General features: G+C 52.7%; 1 protein-coding gene across 31 annotated transcripts in view; it reads left to right on the forward strand.

Moving 5' to 3' along the window:
* BANP (BTG3 associated nuclear protein) overlaps positions 1 to 20,367 on the forward strand; it is a 125,354-nt gene that overhangs the window by 98,935 nt on the left and 6,052 nt on the right. For 19 of the 31 annotated variants that reach the window (XM_024233474.3, XM_054534272.2, XM_063717795.1 and 16 more), the window contains one exon: positions 13,941 to 14,006. The exons of 10 other annotated variants lie outside the window; for them this stretch is intronic. In XM_024233474.3, the coding sequence (XP_024089242.1) occupies positions 13,941 to 14,006 (66 nt within the window). Of the gene's footprint in view, positions 1 to 13,940; positions 14,007 to 14,745; positions 14,948 to 20,367 lie in introns of those variants that run through there. 2 more of the 31 variants (XM_054534270.2, XM_024233484.2) reach the window with 2 other exon arrangements.

A 20,367-nucleotide genomic window follows, 5' to 3' on the forward strand; every position in this document is an offset into this window, starting at 1 on the left:
TTTTAATTTTTTATTTTTAGAGACAGTCTCACTCTGTTGTCGAGGCTGGAGTGCAGTGGTGCAATCACGGCTCACTGTAACCTCTGCCTCCAGGTTCAAGCAATCCTCCCACCGCAGCCTCCCGAGTAGCTGGGACTACAGGTGCGCAGCACCACGACCTGCTAATTTTTTTATTTTTATAGAGACGGGGTTTTGCCCTGTTGCACAGGCTGGTCTCAAACTTCTGAGCTCAAGTGATCCGCCTGCCTCAGCCTCCCAAAGTGCTGGGATTATGGGTGTGAGCCACCACGCCCAACCTGCTTGTTTCTCATCTGCTTGCTGGTAGGTTGCAGACATCCCAGAACTCTTTAGAATGCTAAACACGAGGGTGTTGTCCTGCATAGCCAGCTGAGCAGTCACTCTTCTCCCGTGATCTCTTGCTGCCACAGCCAAGCTGTTGACCGCAGCACCCCGGTCCCTCCCCGTGTAGTGGCAGGCCTCACAGCATGAGATCAAGGCTCCAGGATGGGGGCTCCCCGGTGGTTTAGGGCTGAGGCCGCAGACCCCTTGAACCTCTGTGGAAACTGCTTCCCTTGAGGGATGTGGCAAAATGTCCATGCCAGAATCTTGAATTTGAAAAGATTGAGGTGTGGGGTGGCCTGCAGGGCGTGGGTGGAGTACGGCACCTTTCAGGGCCTGTCGCTGCCCTGCATGTGTAGACGTGGAGCCCCTTAAGGGCAGGACCCGTGCCCAGCACGCATTGAACTTGTAGGAAGCATGGGCTTTGCAGGAGCCCATGCCTCCTTCGGGCTCAGCCTCAGTGCCCCACGCGCAGTAGGTACATGGGAAGTGCGGCCATTCCCAGGCACTGCTGCAGTGCCGAGTGCAATGTGTTCCCACGTAGACACGGATTTGGTGAGCCACACTTCCCTCTCTCAGGGGTGCCTTTCCCTGCCACAGTTGCAGGTTGTGGGGCTGGTCTGTCACCTTCAGTATTGTGATCTCAGGAAGACGGCAGCCCACCCACCTGACATAAAAATCCACATAGAGAAATTCAGGATTTCTCTTGATTTATTAACTGTGTGCTTTGTTGGGGGCAGCTCGGCTGATGATAAGTACATTTTTATAATTATGCATCATTAAATAATAATTGTTAAATAGACTTAGAGCTTTCTTTCCTATATTAAAAAATCTAGATTTAAAAAATCCAGATTTATGCAATTTCTGTGGTATCGTTTGCATTCCATTCATCTCATTTGTTTGAGGAGTTTAAGAAAATAAAGTGAAGACCTAAACATTTCCTCACATGACCAAGAAATAATACTCCAAATCAGTATGTTTCTGGAATTGGTAGCTGCTACTAGCTGACCTCAGATACCTCTTGGAGCACTGTATCTGGAGTTTCTCTCACTGGGCACTCTAACAGCCAAGGACAGGCACCCATTCCTGGACAGATGCTGGTGTATTTGTTGTTCTAATTACTACTAAATTGTTACTAAAGAAAATCAAAACAAAACACAAGAAAGATACGTAAGAGGTCACTTCAGCTCAAATGCAGCGTATGGACATTCCCTGGCATATCCAAGTCATCCTTAGAAAGCTGAAATACACCTTCTAAAGCATTGTTGCAAGCTAGCGCTCTGCCTGCATTGACTCAGGGGCCCCTGTCTGAAGTTAGAGACTTGCTTTCTCCTATATCTTCACCTGTCTTGCATTTCTGAAGAGAAATGAGCTTAAGTTTGGTGACTAGGTTGAGTGCTATTCTTATTTTGGAGATGAAGACAGTAGACAGGAGCTTTTCAAGGAGTTAAAGTCAGGGATACATCCAGAACTCAACTCTCATGATTCCTGAACATTGCCTGCAGATCCCCCAGAGCTCTACCATCATCATCACCTCCACCTACTACCACTGCCAACACAACCACCTCTACTACCTCCACCACTGTCATCTCTATCATCTTCACAATTATCATAATTGCAACCATCATCACAACCACCCTAACAACTATCACCACAACCTCGACCACTATCATCTCTATCATCATCACCAACCCAACCACCCTAAACCACTACCACCACCACCTTTACCATTATCATCTCCATCATCATCACTAACATAACCGCCTTAACAACCACTACCACTACCACCTTCACCACTGTCATCTCCATCATTATCACCAACACAACCACTGTAACAATCACTACCACCACCACCTCCTTCACTATCATCTCCATCATCACCAACACAACCAACTTCACCACCACCATCACCACCTTCACCACTATCATCTCCATCATCATACCAGCACAACCACCTCTACCACTACCATCTCTATCATTATCACCAACAGTCACCCTAACAAACACTACCATCACCATCACCACTGTCATCTCCATCATTATCACCAATCCAACCACCCTAACAACCACTACCACCCTGACCGCCACCACTATCATCTCCATCATCATCATCACCAACACAACCACAACCACCTTAACAAACACTACCACCACCATCTCCACCACTATCATCATCATCAACAACACAGCCACCACCACCCCCACCTCCTTCACTATCATCTCCATCACCATCACCAACACAGTCACCTTCATCACCACCACCACCTCTATCACTGTCATCTCCATCATCATCATCACCAACACAACCACCCTAACAGCCACTCCCACCCCCACCTCCCTCACTATCATCACCATCACTATCACCAACACAACCACCTTTACCACCACCACCTCTATCACTGTCATCTCCATCATCATCATCACCAACACAATCACCCTAACAAACACTACCACCGCCTCCACCACTGTCATCATCATCACCAACACAACCACCTTCACCACCACCTCCGCCACTGTCATCTCCATCATCACCATCGCCAACACAACCACCTCCACCTCCACCATCATCTCCATCATCATCTCCATCATCATCATCATCATCATCATCAACCACCACCACCCTGACAAACACTGCCACCACCTCCGCCACTGTCATCATCATCAGCAATGCAACCACCTTAACAACCACTACCACCACCACCTCTTCTGTCATCTCCATCATCATCATCACCAATACAACCACCCTAACAACCACTACCACCACCACCTCTACTATCTCCATCATCATCACCAACACAACCCCTTAACAAACACTACCACCACCACCTCCACCACTATTATGTCCCTCATCCTCACCACCACTACCAACAACACATCTATCACAAGCATGACCTCTACCACCATTGTCCCTGTCACCCTCTCCATTGCCCTTACCTCCGCAACCACCACCACTCCCAGTGCTATCACAGCCATCAACAGCACCAGCACCGTCAAGGGGTCAGGTGAATTTCCTGATTATCCTGAGTTGTTTTCTAATCTGTCTACTTATTGGCCTCTCACCCTCTTCCTGTCGAGACTGAAATGACAGTGCTTCCTTTGCCCAGCTCATAGGAATGTTTATGGAGGGTCAGTGGGCATGGCTTCTGTCCTTACTATGTAGGCCTTGAGTAGTAGCTTAGGTGTGATAGAAATGGAAGGTCCTCAGTGTTGCTTCAGGATAAAGCCTTCACAGTGTTGAATTTGGATTCTGCAGATTGAATCCAATGTGCAGTATGTTTTGAACAGTTAGTACCAAACTGTGTTCCTAGGGGATATTATATCTATTGAGATGTTCAAATCTGGGTCAGTTCTTTTGCTATATTTGGAAGATTTTCAGTCACATGGGAAACTTTTCAAGGCTTGAGTATTAATCATGCTGCTTAGATCATGAATCGTGAAATTATTTAGTGCTGTTTCTAGTACGTGTGTACTTTAATACTGTTTTTTTTTTTTTTTAAAACAGATGTAGCTAACGTTACCTAAGATGTGCACAAACAAAGCTTATATACGTTTATAGGCTAAACAATGTGAAATCACTGGAAAAGCTAGGAGGTATTTTGTGTATGTTCTGGTAAACCCATCTCTAATGCATACACCCACCCACGCCCTCCTCACACACACCCCTGAATAATTGAATATGTGTACGTACACATGACGCATGTATATTTAGTAAAGTTAAGCAAAGCAGTGACGGATCCAGGGCTTTCCTACTGGGCATGTGTGCAATGACTTGACCAGGGTTCAGCTGACAGCAGGCTTGGTGACCTTGAAGCTTTTCAGCTTCTCTCCCATCTTTGGCATTTGTGTTCCTCCTGATACTTTGCTTAAGGGTAAGTTTCAGAGGCCTTCAGAATCTTTTTCCATGAAATAAGGCCTTCTAGACCCAGCTGGGAAAAAGATCAGAAGACATGGGAAATGTCCAACATTTTACGTGTAGGATTTTTTTGGAGAGAGCGAGGAGGAGTGTGTGTGTGCAGGGTGTCTTTATCTATAGCCGAAAAATGGCCTCTTGTATTTCCCGGAGGCTTTAGTCCACTTTAAATGGCTTGTCACAGAGGGAGGATCATCTCGCCTTCCTAGACACACACCCTTGTGTCACTTTTAATAAAAATGCTCCCGTCAAGAAAATACATTGCTGCATTACATGCCAAAACACAAGCAGAAATCTTGGAGACTCTCAGTGGTTCAGGGAATTAATCTCTTATGGAAAAGCCTTCTCTACCAGAAATGGTGGAAAATGTAATTTAAACCATAAAAGGTCAGAAGTGGAGTGAGTTTGGTGTTGACTAGTCCCAAGAAACCCCCTGGGAAAGGTGTGGAGCCGCCCGCATGCCTCCTGCTGCCTTGTTGGGGGGTTCAGGCCCACCTGGACAGCTGGCTCTTCAGCTTCCTTGCCCTGTCTGGGGAGGTGGGGCCCTGACTTACAAAGGGAGGCCGTGGTGTCTCCTGCCTGTGGCTCTGACACTGGAGGGGTCCTTGTGGCCCCTAACAGGCTTGCCGTATGCAGCAGAGTGTTCTGAGAGTGTGGAGTGGCTGTGGAACTCCAAGGACCCTCTGCTCCTTTGCTTCTTGGTTTGTTTTGGCAAGCAGCAAGGAAGGTAGTTTCAGGCTTGAGTGATGACTAGTCAGTAAAATAGGTGTACTGTTTTGAGGGCTATCATTTTTGTCCTGTTGAATTTCTTGGGACACTGTCTGTGGTTGCAGCATAGAAGAATCTTTAAGTCAGGCAAGGGCCCAGGACAAGCTGGACAAAGTGTTTGGCTGGGAAATGTATTCTCTGTCTCTCTCTCTCTCTTTTTTTTTTTTTTTTTTTAGGGAGAGAACTTAGATGAAATGATGACTGAAATGTACATTTTCAGTGTTTTACTCAGTTGAAACAATGGTGCCTTCGAAGGGCTCGCTGTTAGCTGAAGCTGAAGTGTCTTTATCACAACCCCTGAGACGCTCCCGCTGCTCTGGCCACGCTTCACGCTGGCCCCTGCACTCCTGGCCCTTTTGTTTAGCCCCGCATCAGACTCTGTGATGTCAGACAGTGATGGCAGGCCTGATGATTCGAAGATTGTTTTTGATCAATTTTACCATTTTCAAATATATATTTAAAAGGTTAAGTAAAAGAGTTTAAATAATGTAAAACCCAAATTTTATTCATTTCTATTACCTGTCATACCCAGTGTAGTATACTTAGCAACACTGAGTGAACTGAGTGAATGAAGACAATGGGAACTGTGGCAAGTTAGCAGTTAGTTGTATGATGCACACATTGAAAACATTTGGAAATACTCTTGTTTGAGCCATTTAAAACTACGGCTTATGTTCACCAAATCTTTAATCATGAAAACATATAGAACAGTACTGATTTAAAACTCTGTAACTCAATAAGCAGAAAAAGTGTGACTTCTGAATAATTTTACATATCCTTTTGGTAGGATCCAAATGTGAGAACTTTTTCTGAATAAGGGAGTTTTGGTGATTCTTTGGGTGTTCTGAGACTTTTCTGTTGCCGTTGTTGAGCCGTATCTGCCTCTTCTGGTGGGCAGGCCTGCTGCGTTGTTGCGGGGAGCGACTTCACACAGCTGGCGTGGGACGCTTCGATGTGGGGTACAGGCCAGCCCCCAAGAGCTCAGCCAGCGCGACTGTTGCTTTGGGTGCCTCTGTGCGGAGCATCTAATGGATGTGTAAAGGACTCTTTTGCCCCAAGAATTATCTTCTGGAAGGCTATCAGAGTAGCTGCTGGCGAAAGGAAACCTGGGCGTTACTGCGGCACCAGGATTCCTGGCCTCCAGAGGAAAGATGGTGGCTGAAGGTGAGCCTTCTCCAGGGGAATGCCCTGGAGACTCTTGCGGTCCCCTCCACATGTTCACCTCGTCAGAGTCAAGAAACGAGGAGTGGAAAACACCCCTCAGGTCGCTTCATGCTGATTCTGTTTAGGTCCTGGCTTTTCCCTCGTGCAAAATGCAGGCACTCTGACTGGCCCACGTTGTGTAAAATTGGAAGAATGTTCTTCACACCCTTCATGTTGGCAGTGTTTGGGTCCTGGTTCTTACATCCCAGAAGGGAAGTTGCGGCACTGTGCGAGACGATCTGACTTCTGACAAGTCGGAGAGACGGCGGGGCCATCTGGGCGGGGGCGTGCAGTGACTCGTGCTGGCCCTGTCCCCGCACCCTGGACTCCAGGGCGAGTGGTGCTGGCTGCATGCCCACAGTGAGGAGGTGCGGGGCACACAGCGAGCACTTTCCGGACAGTGCGGTGCGGGGCAGCAAGTGGCCACCTGTGTTCCGACAAGCCAGGCGCCGAGGCTCAGTGTGGGCCAGCGAGCCTGATTGAAGTCACACTCCTGTCCCCTTAAACTATGAAACAGCGGAGTTACACGGGAAGAAAAGGTTCAAGCGTAATATAATTTCCTACCTTTTTTTCATTCTGAGAGTGAACCGCTGAGTGGCTGTTAAATTCATTGTGTATTTACGAGGAATCTTTCATCTAGAGATTGTAGATGCAGGACTGTGCCGGTGCCTGGTTAAAACGTTAAAGCTGGTGCTAAAGTGTGTTGAGATGCCTGAAAGAGAAGCTTATGTTTTTTGACTCACTGGCCTTTGGGAAACTGAAGGACAGTGCGAACAAAGATCCCTTTCTTCCTCAAACGGGAGCTTGGGATTTGTTGGGTTTCACGCGGGTGGGCCCGAGGAGGACGACGGGCAGGGCCGGGACGTGCTGATGTCAGGCGCCTTCGTCGACTGAGCTCCCTCCTGGGCCCTGTAAGGCCTTAGGTGTAAAAATGGGGCTTGGTCTGCAGCAGGGCCCAGCTCCACGGCAGTGCTGTGGCTTCCTAAGTGACTCAAGCACAGGGGCCATTTCTGATCCGCAGACCAGAGCCCTCTTCACTCTGACCACCGGACGGGCTTTTCCTCTCACACAGGCAGTACAGGGGAACTTGGCAAAGGTTTAATAAAACCCACCACCATCGTTCTTTCCATTTTCTCTAAGGAGTCGCAGCCCCAGATGAAATGTGTGTGTCCTGCCCCGGAGTTTGTAGGGAGCCTGTGGTATCTTCAGACCATGGGACTGGGAGGTTGTAATTAAGAAGCAACTCGGACCCATGGCTGCTCTTGGCTGTGTTGCGTAATTGACTCTGGACATAAAATATGCATCAAGAGTAGAAAAGTAACCTAGAATTATTTTCATGTGTAGACAATCTCTTATTTATGACGTTGAGGCATTGTTTACGTTGACTCCCAAAGTGAGATCAATGAAAAGCCCATAAAGCGGCCCCTGCCTGCTTTTCCTTCTGCTTCCTGGTCGGCCCCTGAGCTGGTGCTCCTGCTTTCGGCAGCTGCTCCTCCAGTGGTGTCCCTCACGCCCGGTGTGTATTAGGGATGTTGCCTGGTCGGAACCCCTGTACCGCAGTGCTGAGGACCATGCTCCTGCTGGTGTGCTGAGGTCCGTGCTTCTGCTGGTGTGCTGAGGTCTGTGCTCCTGCTGGTGGCGGGACATGACCTTGAGGACAGTAGGGATGCTCCTGGAGGCTCTGCTGTAAGGGTGGGGTGGGGGGTGGGGTGGGGGGTGGGGTAGGGCTGGAGGAGGTGTGTGAAGGTGTGGAGAGGGGGCACTGCCTTCCCTTCTCGGCAGTGCTTGCTGTTCCTGGGCTTGATGCCACACTGTTCCAATCTCTGCCCCTCCTCTGCTTCTCTGTGTTCCGATCTGCTTCTTTTCATAAGGCCCCTGTCACTGGGTTAGGGCCCACCTGAGTCCAGTGTGGCCTCGCTTTAACTTAAATTTGCAAAGACCCTGTTCTCAATTAAGCCCAAGTTCACAGGTACCAGAGGTTATTGAGAGTTGCTTTTTAAGGGACACGGTTCAGGCCACAGGACCCTCCCCATCCCCATACTATCTTCGGCAGAACGATGGCCACCGCCTCGCCTCAGTCCCACGTTCCTGCAGGCATGTGCTGAGCCCTGGCTCAACACCACAGATGAAGCTTTTTGCAGGAAGATGTGAGTTTGGTGGGGTTTGGGGCTTCCCAACGGAGACGTGTGCTACTCCTCGCGTCCTGTCAGGGCCCTACCAGCTGCACTGTCGGACGTGACACATGCCAGGCCCCCTCCTCTGCTCCCCGTGTGAGACTGCACGGTCGCGGACACCCCGCTGAATGCGCCCAGGTCAGATGTACTTGAGACCCGGCATTGGGGTGGAGTGACCTGGAGCCACAGCCTGGTGGGGAAGAGTCACATTCAGGCCCCAGACCTGCACACACACCCCAGCAGGGCTGAGGTTGGTACATGGTGGGGTTCTCCGTGTAGTGTGTGGTGAGACTGGCTTGGCGCAGCTGTCCATCTCTGGGCCTTCCTCTGAAGGTGCTCTGACTTACCCAAGTGAGGGGTGCTCTGCTGTGGCCGAAGGTGCCGAAGTGTGAGCGGCTTGTGTGAGAAGTGTACAAAGGTGCTCTTAGCCACCAGCGCATAGCAACCACCTGTCGGCACGAGTGGCAAGGCCGTATGTTTCTAAGCATAACATAGTTTGAAGTGTGTGCAGAGACCGCCGTGCGTTGCCCTCCGGGCAGAGCCCATCTGACGAGGGGTCTCTCTGGGTTTCCCCAGCCTCGCCTGGCCTGCTTGTCACTCCTCCACTCGGATGGTCAGTGTGGGGCTGAGATTGGGAAGGCTGGCCCACCCTCTGTTTAAAAGCCACGTTTTTCCATCACGATTAGGTGGGAGATCAGCTGACGTTGGACACGCGAGTGATCCTGTGCAGAGGCTTCCGACTGAAGTGAGCTTAGTGGGAACGTTGGATCACGTGTTTTTAGAAGTTTGTTCTTTTGCCCTATCACGGTGGATTCAAACGTATTTTTTGTGTCATACAGTAAGTTTTCCAAGTTAAAGAAATGACCAGAGCCATGAGAACGGTGCCATCTGGAGGGTGCGTGGAGGCACGTGGAGGTGGCCTCTTTCTGCGGGGAGGGAGAGACTCTTCTCACCATCAGCTCTGGGCTGACATCTCAGCCCCTCGAGGTGCGAAATTGGATGGCAGCCCGGCCGGGCTCCCCGACCTGCCCCTCTCCCTTTCCTGGGGACGCCTGAGCAGCGCCACGGTGATGGCAGGCTTGTGCTCGCGTCATGCAGATACATCCTTATTTTCTTCCCACTCTTCCTCGTCCCCTGCCCGCCCACCGTCCCTCTCACCATCCAGAAGCCAGAGGCCTGTGGTCCATGGGGAGCACCACAGGCCTCGGGGTGACTTTGGTTGTGTTCTTAAACGTCCCCCACCCTGCCCTAGTCAGTCAGAAGACCCCAAGACACACCCATGGTTAAGGTCACTCCCAGGAGCGCCGCCCTGCTGGAAGGGTGGGGTGGGCGGCAAGCACCCGCAGGCCTCCACTTCCCTTCCTTCGATCGAGTTGTTAGCCTTTGTTTTGCCTTCTCCCAAGGCTGTGCTTGATTGAGGTTCATGCTGAAACGCTGGAGCCAGCCGCAGAGCACCACGGAGACTGCTGTGCCTACCGCTTGCCACAAGGCACCTTTGTGTGAATGTGGGGTCCCCTGGGGCATCTTGCCATCGCTCTGGGCTGTAAATCTGGCTTATAGCTCTTAGCCTGTTAGCTTTGAAACTTAGCCTTTTTGGCCTGAAGGACGATTTTCTAAAACGTTGGATCAGTTGACTTAAACCCTGAGGTCTGCAAGAAGCTTCTGTGTGCTGTTTCTTGTTCTCCAGGAGAAGCGGGTTTCTGCATTTGCCCACGCTGGCCTGCTGTGTGTGCTCTGTTTCTGACCATCCACTAATGGGTGATTTGGTTTGTGAAAAGCATTAGAAATGGAATTTAAGGACGAGTATTAGTATTCCCATCGGTGGGTTTAAAGGCTTAAGAATGATGATGTGGCCTTTTGGCATTTCTTGTAGGAACGTAGGAGAAGGATTTTAGGCCAGTTGGGGGCATCACTGGGATGAGCCTCTTTCTCTGAGCACCTCATTTTTCTTTTCTTTTTTTTTTTTTGAGACGGAGTTTTTGCTCTGTTGCCCAGGCTGGAGTGCAATGGCACGATCTCGGCTCACCGCAACCCCCGCCTCCCAGGTTCAAGCAATTCTCCTGCCTCAGCCTCCTGAGTAGCTGGGATTACAGGCATGTGCCACCACGCCCAGCTAATTTTGTCTTTTTAGTGGAGACGGGGTTTCTCCATGTCGTCAGGCTGGTCTCCCAACCTCAGGTAACCAGCCCGCCTCGGCCTCCCAAAGTGCTAGGATTACAGGCATGAGCCACCACTCCCAGCCTGAGCACCTCATTTTTCTAGTTTGAGGAAGCTACTTTGAAGTGAACATCTAGATTTGAAAAAGGCATCTTGGTTACAGTCTCAGCCCTCATACCTTAACAAGTTGGATTCAAAGCTAAGTGACAAAAACAAAGGACTTCTTGGCTTTTCCAGCATACCTGTGGATTAGTGGTTTCATCCTCGTTTCTGTCCACACACTTCAGCAGTGTTCAGAGTTCTTTTAAATGCATGGGGGGTGGGGTTCTTTTGTTTGGTTTTGCGTTGCACCTGAGTGGATTCTTGGTTAGATTCAGGATTTTGTATCTAAATAGTACTGAGAAGTCCTTGGGCTTCTTGCATTGACTTTAGATTTACACCAGTTTAGCATGATCTGAGTTGGGCATTACACAGAATTTCTGCATTCTCAGTAGACAGAGGAAACCAGATGTGTGTGCTCAAAATGCAGTGCCTTTAGGCCGGGGTTCCCTCAGTAGGCTGCTCCCATTTCTACCTTCTGCCGCCTTCTTTTATCTGAAAACAACTGGCTCTGTTTCAAAAATGTTCAGGGGAAAACCCTCTGAATGGAGCTGGGAAAGTAGCACGTGTCTCCAGCCCTGTCCCCAACCAGGCCTCTCTTGAGATGATGAGGTGCTGCCCTTTGGGAAGTCCGCTTCAAGTTCAGCCGCAGGCCAGCGTCCCTGGAGCCTGGGAGCCAGGACACCGTCCATTCCAATGAGCGGCTTCTGCATTCCAGAGCTGGTTTGGAAATGCCTCAGACTGGGGCCCTGGTCCAGACGTAAAGCCGGCAAGGAGAGGAAAGAAGGGATTGAACCTTCATTGTTGGGCACTAAGTCGGAATTCGGCCCAGCCTGCTCTACCCCTGAAGGCCTGCATCAGACTTGGGGTTCCTTTCATCGCAGGGCCCCATCCTACTGGCAGCAGGATCAACTGCGCGGATCCCAGGGCGCTCATCTTGGGGCATGCAGCGCTCTGGAGGGACCCTGGCATGACCTCATTTTTGCTGTTTCACATTTAAGATCTGACCCCTGAGTTTTACTCATTACCAATTTAAAATCAAGTCCAAATCAACAAACTATATCTCAGCCTCCCATGGGTTTTAAGAGGCTGCGCAGTGCATGGAGGTGCCCTCAGCCTGCAGCAGCGCAACAAAGCGGAGGGCGCACCGCGGCCTTCTGTGTGACTGTTCTCAGAGCGTGCTGTGCCTTCATTTCTGTGTGTTTCACGGCATTGCCCTTGCGGTATCTGCTGACCCCGGTTCCCTTATTTCTAGGCCCAGTGCCTTGGCTTTCGCCTCTTGGCCCTCCCCTCCCCGGTATAGACGCTTTCTGCCCTGGCCTGGGAGCTGGCCCAGGAGGAGGAGTTGTGTTGTCGTTGTGGTCCTCCCTGCCCTTCCGTGTGGCCCGGCTCAGCGTCCTTGCTTAGTTAATAGGAATTCAGTGTTTCATTATGAAATCCACATATGGCAAAAATATGAAACAATCCACCAGGTCCATAGAGAAAGTGAGTCCCTTCCCAGCCTGGACTCTCGGCCCGTCTGTGGGGTGACCGCTGGTCATTTCTGATCTCGCCTTCTGTGCACAAGCTCCTGTGATGATTTTGTAATCACTTTACATTTTAAAAGATCCCTTGATAGATGAGTTTAAGATCAGATCACAGCTGTTCTTAATGAGACTTGGGAAACCGTGTTGCTGATTTCCAAGAGGGTTCTGCCCTCCTCTGGCTGTGGAAGGCACGTCATGGCATCCTGACAGTGATGTTGTTCCTGCCAGCATTGCCAGTGACACAACTTTTCACATGATCTATGCAGCTCATTACATTGGAAGAATTACAAGGTCAGAAACCTCAGAATCTAACTTTGCAGCTTTACAATAACCATGAAGGTAGGCATACCCAAGTGGTGAATGAAAATAAAAGTAGAAAATGTTCTCAACTGGGAATGCATTTGAAAAGTCGTGACTTTCAAATGTTTCTACATTGATTTTGTTTTGATAAGTTTTTCAGAAATGAGCGAAACACTTAAAGTACACCCAAGATTAGAAGAAAGAGGTGCCAGGGCTTTTGTGGGGAACAAAGGCACAGACCTTGTTGCTGCCCTGGAACTCGTGTTTTCGTGGGGGCCAACCACAAGCCCCCAGGCACCGGTGCTGGGGGACCAGGGTCGGGGGGCTCTCTTCAGAGACGGCAGAGCACGAGGCTGGGGCAGGAGGTGTCGGGGGCTTGAGAGGCGCAGGGGAGCAGGGGGAGAGGGGAGCGGGGTGGACAGCGAGGCGGTGGATGGTGAGGCAGGTGTGCGTCCATGGCGGGGCCTGCCTCTGTGGCGGTGCTCCCAGCACCCTGTGTGTCCCTTGCACCCTTGCCCTGTGGTCACCTGTGGTCAGGGACAGTGGCTTCATCTCCCTTAGCACCTTTGGAAGCAGTGGTGGCATCATGGAGCTGGGAGAGTGGCTTTTATTTGGAGGACAGATGTGCGCATTCACTTAGGGTTCAAGAAACGAGTGGGCCTTGAATGAGCAAAACAACCCACCTGCCTCCCATGGACAGATGCTCCCAGGATGCGGCCAGGTGTCCAGGCCAGAATCGGGTTGGCCGAGGGTTTGCTGAGGAGAGGGCATCGCCAGGCTGGGCGCCTGTGTGGCACCACGTGGCACTCACCGAGGAGGCCTGGGGACCCCTCCAGGACATGCCTTCCTCCCTTAAAAAACAACAATGCTTTTGCCAGACACAAGAGGCTCCCGTGCAGCTCTCATGGCTGGCAGTGCCAGATGGGAGCCTGGTGCCTTCACGCGGTTGGGGGTGCTGCCTCTCTTGCCCGCAGGGCTCTCCTCCGGCTGGGATAGGAGACAGCCAGGACCCCTCAGCTTCTGAGGGCCATGGCCTTCAGGCTGTCAGGAGGCCCTGGGAGGCAGCTAGAACCCAGTGGCCACCAGGGGAACACGAGTCATAGAGGACATTTCATTTTTTTTCTCCTCCAATTTTTGTTTTGGCTTTTAACAACTCCTATGGTGCAAACTCCTTCTAATGGAAAAAAGCGGTTGCTCTCCCTGCAGCTGCCAGCCCGCCCTGAAGGCAGGGACTGCCAGGCCTTTTGTTTCTGTTGTTTTTGCTGTTTGGGAATTTGATGTTTTAATAAAGAGCCTTTTGGGGACCTGGCTGGAGGCTCCTGTGGCTGCCATAACAAATGACCACAGACCCCATGGCTTTACCGGAGGGCAGAAGCCCATCCTGGGTCTCAATGGGCTGAAAGCAAGGCAGGGTTGGTCCTTCTGGAGGCTCCAGGGGAAAATTCGTTTTCTTGCCTTTTCCAGCTTCTAGAGGCCACCCGCATCCCCTGCCTCCTGGCCCCATCCGTCTTCAAAGCCAGCAGTGGCCAGGTGAGTCCTTTGTACATCCCATCTCTCCCACCCTCTGTGGCTGGGAGGAGTCTCTGCTTTTAAAGACCCCCGCGATGACACTGGGCCCACCTGGCCATCCAGGGTCATCTTACCATGTGAGGGTGATCAGTTGAGCCACATCTGTGAGATCCCTTTGCCCATGTAAAGTAACACCTAAACAGGACCCAGGGATTGGGACCTGGGTGTCTTTGTGGGGTGGGTAGCTCTGCCTAGCGCAGCAAGGTGGGGTGAGACGCGCTTGCAGGTGCTTTCTGAAGACACAGCAGGAACGGGGGAAGAATTTCTCACCATCTTTTGTTCAGAAAATTGATGGCACAAGTGGTGATGGTTCCCTCAGGCTGAACTGGTCAACCTAGGAGGGAGGAGAGCAGGGACCGGCTCTGCTTTTGTTTTTATTCGGGGAAACTGGGCTGGTGGCAGGACCAGGTTGCATGCTTGCTCAGGTAGCGCACAAAGAAAGCGAGTATGGAAGGGCACCCTGATCCCGGGAGGCCCACAGGATCCCAGCCCCACAGTGTCCCCAGCGGAGCAGCTCCCCTCTGGGAGGACCCCAGCCATGCTTGCCTTCCAGCTCCTTCCTGTCCCTCCTGGGCCCACTGCCCAGCTTAGGATTCTTGGTGGGGATGGGAGCGCGGGAGAGGGTGTGCGCCTGCGCCTGTGGCTTTTACAAGCCTGGGATAGCGTCCTAGCAGCCTCTGCTGTCCCACTACTGCGGCAGGTGCAGGGCGAGCTGTGACCACGCAAGGCGGCCTCGGGGCAGACAGGGCTTCTCCCAGACACGTTCCTTAGAGCACCGAGGGCTCGAAAGAGCCTTTCCTCATGAAGGGGTCCCCTGCCAGGGGATCCCTCAGGTACACAGCTTTTAAGACTCTGAGATGAGGTTCACGAACGTGGAACTGAACTGCCCAATAAATGTATTAACGGAAAGTGAATGTCCAGGGAACATTCCTCACCCCTGAGGCTGACATTACCAACAGGCTGTAATTTTACTTTGAGTGAAACTTGGGAGTTTGGTGTCGTTTCTCTTTGTGGCGTTGCTGCTGCCTTATGGATTGCTGGGTACTGCGGGCCTGGCCGCCTGGTGAAGGGCCTCGGCCATGCCCACAGCCAGAAGGAGCTTGAAGGAACCCAGCTTCGACTCGGTGTCTGACACTGTGGCCTCTGTTCCCAAAAACAAGTGCCTCCTGCTCCTTTTGCCTAAAATTCTGTTTATTTTCAGCTGAGCTGTGTTGTTCACATAAAGTAAAACCACATTGCCTGGAAAAATGTAGTTTTGAGGCAGAAATGAGAAAATCCTAACCCATTAATCAGGGAGGAAACTAGAAGTTTCTGTTGATAGATTATTGAAAAACTCAAAACATTGAATCATTTTGTTCAGTTTTTTTTTTTTCCCCAGAAAGGTGCCAAACCTTGCCTACGTTGCCTGTGTGTGTCTTTGCCATCAGCCTTCAAAACGCCACTCCCAGCGGTGCGGGCGCTCCCTCTCGTGCTTCCTTGGGAGACTTGAGGGTCTTCCAGAGCGGAGGGGAGGCAGCAGCGCTGTCAGTGGCCATGGGAGGCTGGGTGACTCTGCCGGGCAGAGGTCAGAGCCATCGGCCGGGGCACGTTGCCACAGCGGCCTAGACATTTTTGGATGGAGGTACCAGGCAAATTATTTTGCGGAGTTTTGAACTCGCCTGGAAACCCAGTTATAGGAATGCATGCTCGCTCTCTTTTTTATTTATTGGTGTTGGACACACAGCACGTGGTGGGGTCCTAGGGCCCAGGTGTGTGGGGGAGGATGAAGCCACTGACCTTTGACCCTTTGCAGCTCTGTGCCGCCTGCCACTCAATGTGTTCTTTGCTTTGGTGCCAGTGGAGTGGCCGACTGGCTTGTGTGGCTGGTCTCATGGGGCTGAGGGGGTCAGAGCCGCTGGGCTGGGTGTGGGGCGTCACAGTTGTTTGGTCCCCAGCCAGTGTCACCCAGGTGTCTTGCCCCATGCTGCATGATTCCCCCCTACACCACATCTGCGCCGGGGCCTCCCTCAGGGGGGAGACTCGAGCTGGAACCAGGCTGTGGCCCTGCACCCTGCCGCGTGCCCCCCCCCCCGCCGAGACGGGACCCAGGGGCTGTGTCCTGAGGGGCTCTAGGCCAGCCCCACCTCACCTGCTGCACTGCCACCGCTCAAACCTGATTTGAGATACTTTATGGGTATTTTATGCTAGAGTTTCAGAGTACTTTTTTTTCCTTGGCACTATTTCCAAATCTGAGGGGGTCAGCTGCTGCTGCTTCCATTCAGAGCTGCTCCCCAGTGCCCGGTCCCCCCTCACCCTGCCATGCTCTGGCCACCCCTGCCCTGGACGGCCAGCTGCCCCAGTCCTGGTCCTCCGCCCTTTCACTGACCTTGCCCTGCTCCACCCCAGGGTAAACCCAGGTCTCCACCCAACCTGTCAGTCTCCCCACTCCATTCTTCCTGCATGGTTACACCCTGAGATGAGGGGACCCTGACAATGCTCCTGGCTGAGCCTTGCCTTCCCGCAGTTACACGTTGCACGGGGCCTCCCCGTAGCATCCACTGTGTCAATGCCCCCTCCGTCCCCAACAGACTCGCCCTCCCCCCACTGTCTGCCTCCTTGTGTCGTCAGTCTGTGACACGCCGCGTGTGTGATGACGTGGTGCTTGGAGTGGCACTGCTCTGCATGTGGCCACGCACTTCGTTTCCATTTTCATACGTAGTTTAGAGCTGGGTGTCCGGCAGAGGTGCCTGAAGTGGAAAGCGTCGTGCACTCGGCCCACCTGTGGCCCCTGCAGAGCTCCGGCTGTGTGGCACAGGCTCCTGAGAGCTGGGGATGGATGGAGGGGCTTGCCGTGTGCTCCTCTGCTGCTCACCCCAGGCTTAGGTTTCCTGGTGGTCACCTGGTTGGCGTGAACCTTGGGCGTGTGCCAGGGTCCCCGTGCTGTCCTGGAGGGCAGACAGGTGGGCGGGTGCTTGGGAGTTACCAGTCAAGTCCCTGTGCCGCACAGACCATTTCCTGCTGGTCAGGAGTTTTCAAGGCCTCGGCCTGGTGGGAATAGTTGAGAAATGCTGGTTCAGGCAGCTTGCTTTATTCACAGCCCTGAGACACCTCTGGGACAGCCCCTGAGGATATTTTTCCCTGAACTTTCTTGGGGCCAGGAGTGTGCCTGTGCTGTGATGAGTGGGAAACACAGTTTGTGCAGGGCCTCACAGAAGAGCCCACCAGTGCGGGTGCTGGCTGTCTCCTCCAGTGGGCGCCAGCCCGGGGTCTGGGGCAGGAACGTGGGTGGCTGCGGATCCACCCAGGACAGAGTGACTGCCTGGGCACGTGGTGGAACTGAGTGCGGAACTCCTCCCCAGCCCCCTTTCCAAGTGCAGCCTTGCCCGGTCTGTTCCCAGGCATCACTGAAAAGTTACTGGTGGGTTTGTACATCGGCAGAAATGTCTGCTCTCCCTTCCTTCTTCGGGAAGAAGGTTCTCTCTCCAGGGGCTCCACCTCCCTGGGTGCTGTCGTCCTCAGCCTTGTGGTCTGAGCCGGAGTCTCTGCGGCTGACAGGGACTTGGTCTCTCTTTCCTGCCCCCTGTCCCTGCACGAGTCCAGCCCCCTGTCCCTGCACCAGCCCAGCCCCCTGTCCCTGCACCAGTCCAGCCGCCTGTCCCTGCACGAGCCCAGCCCCCTGTCCCTGCACCAGCCCAGCCCCCTGTCCCTGCACCAGTCCAGCCCCCTGTCCCTGCACCAGCCCAGCCCCCTGTCCCTGCACCAGCCCAGCCCCCTGTCCCTGCACCAGCCCAGCCCCCTGTCCCTGCACCCAGCCCTCCTCACTGTCCCTGCACCCAGCCCGGCCCCCTGTCCCTGCACCCAGCCCTTCCCACTGTCCCTGCACCCAGCCCAGCCCCCTGTCCCTGCACCCAGGCCAGCCCCCTGTCCCTGCACCCAGCCCAGCCACCTGTCCCTGCACCCACCCCAGCTCCCTGTCCCTGCACCCAGCCCAGCTCCGGCCCCAGGCCCAGATGGAGGGCGCTCCAGTGGGCTTGCTCCATCTTGTGAAACAGAGTCCAGAAACCTCAGTGTTCTCATCGTCAGGCTGGGTTCTGAATGGCGTGCTGTCGCTGCAGGACCTCAGGGCCTGTAAAGATCATGGGAAGGGGCAGCTGTGCTGGCAGCTCCTCCTCCTCGGTGCACCAGCTACTCTCCGCGTTTATTTCATGTCAGCAGAAAGATGGAATTCTTGCCAGCCAGACATTCAGCTCATTGACCTGCCTTTTTCTTTTTTCTTTTCCACTGACAAATTCATTGTTAAAAAAATATAAGGCATTTGCTCATCAAAAACTAGAATGCTGTTTTAAAACCACAGGCTGTATTTTCTAAGGACTTTGAGAGACCCACGCCCAAGCCCTCCCCTCACAGAGTCCCTGCCTTCTCTCTCCGCTCCCTCTTGAAGAACCGAAGAACCGCAGGCTGGAGGGAGCCAGAGGGTAATTGTGCTGCTCCACTATGGACGGTGGTGGCCCAGGAGAGTGCCTCGGGGACCCAGGTGCTTCCTGTATGGACGCTGCCCCCACCTGCTGTGTGATGGAAGCCCAGCCCCTAAACTGCTCCTAACCCCGCCCAGGTCTCACTTTCTCATCTGTAAATGGCACCTGGATCCCAGGGCCAGCAGCCCCTTTGTCAGCGCTCTGATGTCAATGCACGCATTTCACAATGCTCTGCTCTTTCTGTCCATCACCAAAAGATTAACGTTTGTTCCTTGGAAGAAGACTACAGTTGACCCTTGAACAACACAGGTTTGAACTATGAGGATCCACTTATACGCGGATTTTTTTTTCAGTAAAAATTATACTGAGTGTGCCTGCCTCCTCTTCCACCTCCTCTATCTCTCCTGCCTCTGCTGCCGTGAGACAGCAAGGCCAGCCTCTCCTGTTCCTCCTCTTCCCCCCAGCCCCAGTCAGCACGCGGACGGTGAGGACGAAGGCCTGGATGACGATCCACTTCCACTTAATAAAGATCCACTTCCGCTTAATGAATGGCAGCCATATTTCCTCTCGCTTGTGCCTTTCTGAATACCACGTTTTCCCTCGCTTACTCTATTAGAGGAATACAGGTGATGGTACACACAGCACACAAAATACCTGCTCATTGACTGCTATCGGTGGGGCCGCTGGTCAACAGGCTATTAGTAAAGTTTTGGGGAGTCAAAGGCTGTACATGACTTCAGCTGCACAAGGGGTCAGTGCCTCTAACCCTTGTGGTATTCAAGGGCCAGATGCACAATGAATTAATCCCTGGGACCGTGTCGGGCTGGCATCTGACACCTGGACTCAGAGGGCCTCTGCAGTAGGGGCCGTCGGGTAAAGAAACCCCAGAGTCCAGCAGGACATCTGACTCAAGCCATATTCCTTCTTGTATAGCATCTGTTTGAGACAACAAAATCCCAAGGCAGAAGGTCGACCGCTCCTTAGGTTCATTCTGATGGCTCAGCTATTCCCCCGAGGCTGGTCCCTGAGGCTGGTGTGCTCGCAAGTGGTGGCTGGCAGGGTTGCCAGGCTTGTCTGTAAAGGGCCAGGGGGGATGGGTTTTCAGCTTTGGGGGGCACACCTGGTCTCATCACAGCTGCTCACCACGGCCCTTGGGTCGTGACAGGCCAGCACGTGGGGGGCCTGCAGGCCTGTAGATGCTCACTGAAGATGGAGGTTCCTAGAATTGTCATGTGGCACAAAATATTTTTTTGCATTTTTTTTCTGTCACTAAAAATCATTTAAAAGCCATTCTCAGCTCACAGCTGTACAAAAGCAGCCAGCAGGTTTGCTCTGGGCGCCGTACTTTGCTAACCTCAATGTAGAGTGAATTATACTTCGTGTCTTTAAAAGGCTTGTCTTCTAGTATTGCAGGTGAACTTTGCTTAGAAACATAACTATTTTTAAAAGCACATATAGGTGAAAGCCCTGGTCCGGGGCTGTCTCTGCAGTGTGTTTGCGGGGGCCGTGTTTGCTCTGTGCAGTGCTGCTATTGTCCAGGGCAGGTCCCACGGTGGGGCTGCCGCAGCCAGGCTCCATGGGGTGGGGCACCCTGCGACAGGGGCTGCTCCTCTTCCCAGGGCCACCGGTGAGACCCTCAGTGCATAGAGTGCGGTTCCATGTGGAAGTTGTGGGATGCGTCTCCTGGCCCTCCCATAGTGGGATGCAACCCCAAGTGAAGACCCCATGGCTCGTGTCAAGTGCCGTCAGGGCTGGGGCTGCCCACTCGCCTGCCTGGGCCGTCTTGACACTGGAGCTGCCTGCCTGGATGTTGGAGCACCCGGAGGATTGACTGGGAAGTGGGCCTGGGTGCTTACAGGCGATGGGGT

This window comes from Pongo abelii, chromosome 18 (assembly GCF_028885655.2).
Source record: "Pongo abelii isolate AG06213 chromosome 18, NHGRI_mPonAbe1-v2.0_pri, whole genome shotgun sequence".
In the NCBI taxonomy this organism is placed as follows: Eukaryota; Metazoa; Chordata; class Mammalia; order Primates; family Hominidae; genus Pongo; species Pongo abelii.